At 31.6% G+C, this 3,751-nt stretch overlaps 1 protein-coding gene across 1 annotated transcript; it reads right to left on the minus strand.

The window, feature by feature from the left end:
• Positions 1-433: 433 nt before the first annotated feature.
• On the minus strand, positions 434-3,412 carry LOC139527968 (toll-like receptor 2). The gene has a single exon (XM_071323711.1). The coding sequence runs from the start codon at positions 3,400-3,402 to the stop codon at positions 1,252-1,254; it is 2,151 nt and encodes a 716-aa protein (XP_071179812.1). The 5' UTR covers positions 3,403-3,412; the 3' UTR covers positions 434-1,251.
• Positions 3,413-3,751: the final 339 nt, after the last annotated feature.

Consider the following 3,751-nt stretch of genomic DNA (forward strand, 5'->3'; position numbering starts at 1 on the left):
GCTCTTCAACTTCGTACTTTATTTGGCCCTTTTAAACTTTTTTGGATTCGAGCGTCACTGATGAGTCTTTTGTAGACGAAACGCGCGTCTGGCGTATATACAAAATTAAGTCCTGGTATCTATGATGAGTTTATGTAACTAATTGCAAATTCCAAAATACTTGAAATAATGTGTAATTAAGCATCTTGGAAAGCAATGAATTACATTCTTTTTAAAATGTAATTATTCATTACTTTTCTAAACATTGAAATACTTGATTGACAGTTTAAAAATATTCATGTCCTTGGTTTTAAAGATAGGTAAACATCCGACTAGTTTGACAGTTGTTTATAGTTCAATTATGGGTAGCAATCCAAACAGCCATTATAAGTTAATGGGGCATTAATTTGGACCAATAAGCCAAAACCGTGTAAACAAAAAATATACATACAAATTTAAAAAAAAAAATTTTAATATTAAACTTATTTTATTAACAATCACCTGTTACATCAACCCTCAGTTGCCCAGGGAAGCAACTAAAGGGGCCCCAATTTTTACAGTCTCATTTGTCGGGGAAAAAGCAAATGAGAAAAAAACTCCCACTATAAATTATTAACATCAACCTTTATAAATATTATCTATCCTTGTACAAATGTACATGTACCTGCAATCATTATCGATCTATATATATATACCTCTCACCATATATAATTATTTGAATAAAGTATTTTTTTATCTTTATTTATTTCTCACAAAGGCTACCTGTATTTATTAAGCAGTTTCAATTTTATCGTACATCAAGTCTTTTGTTATGTTAATTTCAATTACATTAAATTTCTGGTCGAGTGATCATTTACCACGTGCGATTTGTTAAAGGGATATGTAGTTCATTCATAAAAAAAATGGACTAATGATTTTGATTCCCAATAAGGATTAATTTCAAAGATATGGTGAGTAAATATTTGTTTATAATATGAACCTGTTGATACAACATGTCTTGTTACAAATCGATGATATACATGAATACATACACAACAGAAATTACATGTAGGGAGTTGAGAGCAGTGTACATATTATTATTCAATCATATACATTGTACATACAAATTTGACAAATGAACCACCAATTAAAATATAAATAAAAGATATACAGATACAATATTTGAGGATAGCTCTTGAAACGTGTTTTAGAAAACTAAAAGCGTATTTGTGCCCATGTGACTCGTTTTCTGACTTCGAAACAAAAAAGCTAAATATTTATCCATTTATCTTTTTAGAAAATAGAAGTTGGTGGAATATTCAAAGGTTTGTGTATGTCTTTAACTACAGCAGTCCAGAACAAATACTCGCCAAAACCTTCCTTATATGATAAATAAGGCGTTGTGTCGAGTAATGCCTTTAGTGGGGTAATCATGTGTTTTGAATCAATCTGTTGGTACATAACTAAGACTAAAACCTCTTTTCCCTGTCGGCGCCTCCGCTCTTGTACAAGATCAATCTCCCATTGACACCATTCACTTTTAGCAAAGTTATTAGACAAAACAACTATGATCTTCCAACTTTTCGCCATATAGTTACCGATATTGTTGATGATTGTGTCTCCAGCATCGAAATCTCTTAGATGTACACAAATATTAAGGTTACAATGTTCTAGTTGTTTAAGTAGAACTCCATGGACCCATAAGCGATCGGCATCGCAATAAACAACGAACGCGTCATACTCATAATCATCTGACGATTCAAGACGAAAGTACCCATGCTTTATACGTTGTTTTAAACGGAACAAGTACAGTGCATTCTTGAAATTTATCTGACATTTGAAAGTCATTATGACACAGAAAAGCAAAATCAAAACAGACGAACATCCAGTTATTATAATCAAATAGACAATGTTTAATGAATTACACTCAGCAATCGTTGGAAAGTAATCTGCGAGACGGGTGAACCGTAGATGTTCCGGATAGTAGCAAGTATAACGACTCGGCCATTTTTTCTGCATTTTTGTGGATAAATTTGTCATTCGAATTGTGTCTAAAAACCATTTAATTTCACACGTACATCGATATTGATTACCAGATAATTCTAGTACTTCTAAAGATTTTAACAAGCTTGCTGGAAACGACGTTTCGTTTATAACGTGAATATTGTTTCCACCTAGATACAATTCACGCATGGAAGGCAAATTTTCGAACAGTGATTTGTCCCATAGTTCTATCTCATTTCCTTGTAAATTCAATGATTTGATGTTCGGCATTGATCGCAATATTTCTTCAGGTATTGCTGATATAAATGACGAAATTAAAGTAAGTTTTTGAATATTCCGTGTAGATGAAAAAAGTTCTTGTACTATATCATAATCATTCATATAGTTTTGAGATAAATCTAATTCTGTTAAATTTGGTATAGTTTGAAAAATTGTTCGCGGATTAAAACGTTTTTTCTTAAATTTGCTTTCACTATATTGGAAATGATTCGAGTACAAATGGAGCACCTGTAATGAAGAACTATTAAATGCGAATGGAGCAATCTGTTTCAGCTGTTGATTAACTCCCATGGCAAGTTTTCTCAAATTATGTAGTAATGCGAAAATATTATTATCCAGTCTTCGAAAACGATTTCCATCCATTATAAGGTCCTTTAAACTGTTTAGGCATTTGAAAGACTCTTTGTTAATTGTCCTTATGGCATTGTATGCAAGTGACAAATATTTCAGATGCGGAACAAAAGATTCATCGCTGGTTTTGCAAAAGTTTGGTATTGCGTAAATGTTATTATTCGATAAATCCAGGTACTCAGTTGTCCTAAGACCTATTACGTCGACATTCACAATTTCGTTGTATGTAACTTGCAATTTCTTTAGATTACAAATGGGTGAGAAAACACTTGAATTTAGTGTATTGAATAAATTGTATCTAAGCGACACAGTCAAGTTAGCTCCTGATAAATATTTAAACATGTCATTCGGAAGTTCATTCCAATTGTTGTTCTCTAATCCCAACTTTTGAATGGTTGTAATAGTCAAACTGAGGAACGAAAATTTTAACGATGTTTTATTCAAAAACCTCTCTCCTGTTATATTTAGCTCAGCAATGTACTTAAAATCATGAAATGCATCAGCTTGAATAATCTCAATTGAATTATTATCAAAACATAATGTCGTGAGGTTGATTGACGAAATATTCCTAAAACTACGGCGATTGATCAGCGTAAGAATATTATTATTTAATATCAATATATTGATTGTTGGTGGCAACTTCGGTATAAAGTTCAAACCAAAGCATTTTGCTCTTACTTCTGTACACTTACATTGTCCACATGGTATTTTGTTTGAACAGCAGAAGGCAATATAGCCAATGATAAATCTGAATAAACTGTAAACAAGTTTTAGTTGTAAATTTGACATTTTTACACTGCAAAGTGTCATATTACAATGAAAAGACATCTAAAAAAAATGTCCTGGTGTATTATTATCTTAAATACTTCCTTAACACTTTAGTTTATATATATATATACATATTTATCAAATTGAATTGTGAAAATTTACCACTTGATAATTACGTATATCCTTCAACTCTTTGAGATATGTACTTGCGCCCCATCTATATCATGGCAACATATTCATTTGAACATTCATTTGACACTTGTCTAACATTTATATATGTCACCAAACCCAAACAATGCATTTTAATAAATGTCTGTATAACAACTTAAGAATACACCTTATCGCTATTTGTCCGTCATTACTGGATATCACACAGGTTCCCGTAAATTTT

The sequence above is a fragment of the Mytilus edulis genome, chromosome 6, assembly GCF_963676685.1.
Source record: "Mytilus edulis chromosome 6, xbMytEdul2.2, whole genome shotgun sequence".
In the NCBI taxonomy this organism is placed as follows: domain Eukaryota; kingdom Metazoa; phylum Mollusca; class Bivalvia; order Mytilida; family Mytilidae; genus Mytilus; species Mytilus edulis.

Coding starts and splice junctions, on each gene's coding strand:
- LOC139527968 (XM_071323711.1), bottom strand. CDS start 3,402: ATGACACTTTGCAGTGTAAAAATGTCAAATTTACAACTAAAACTTGTT.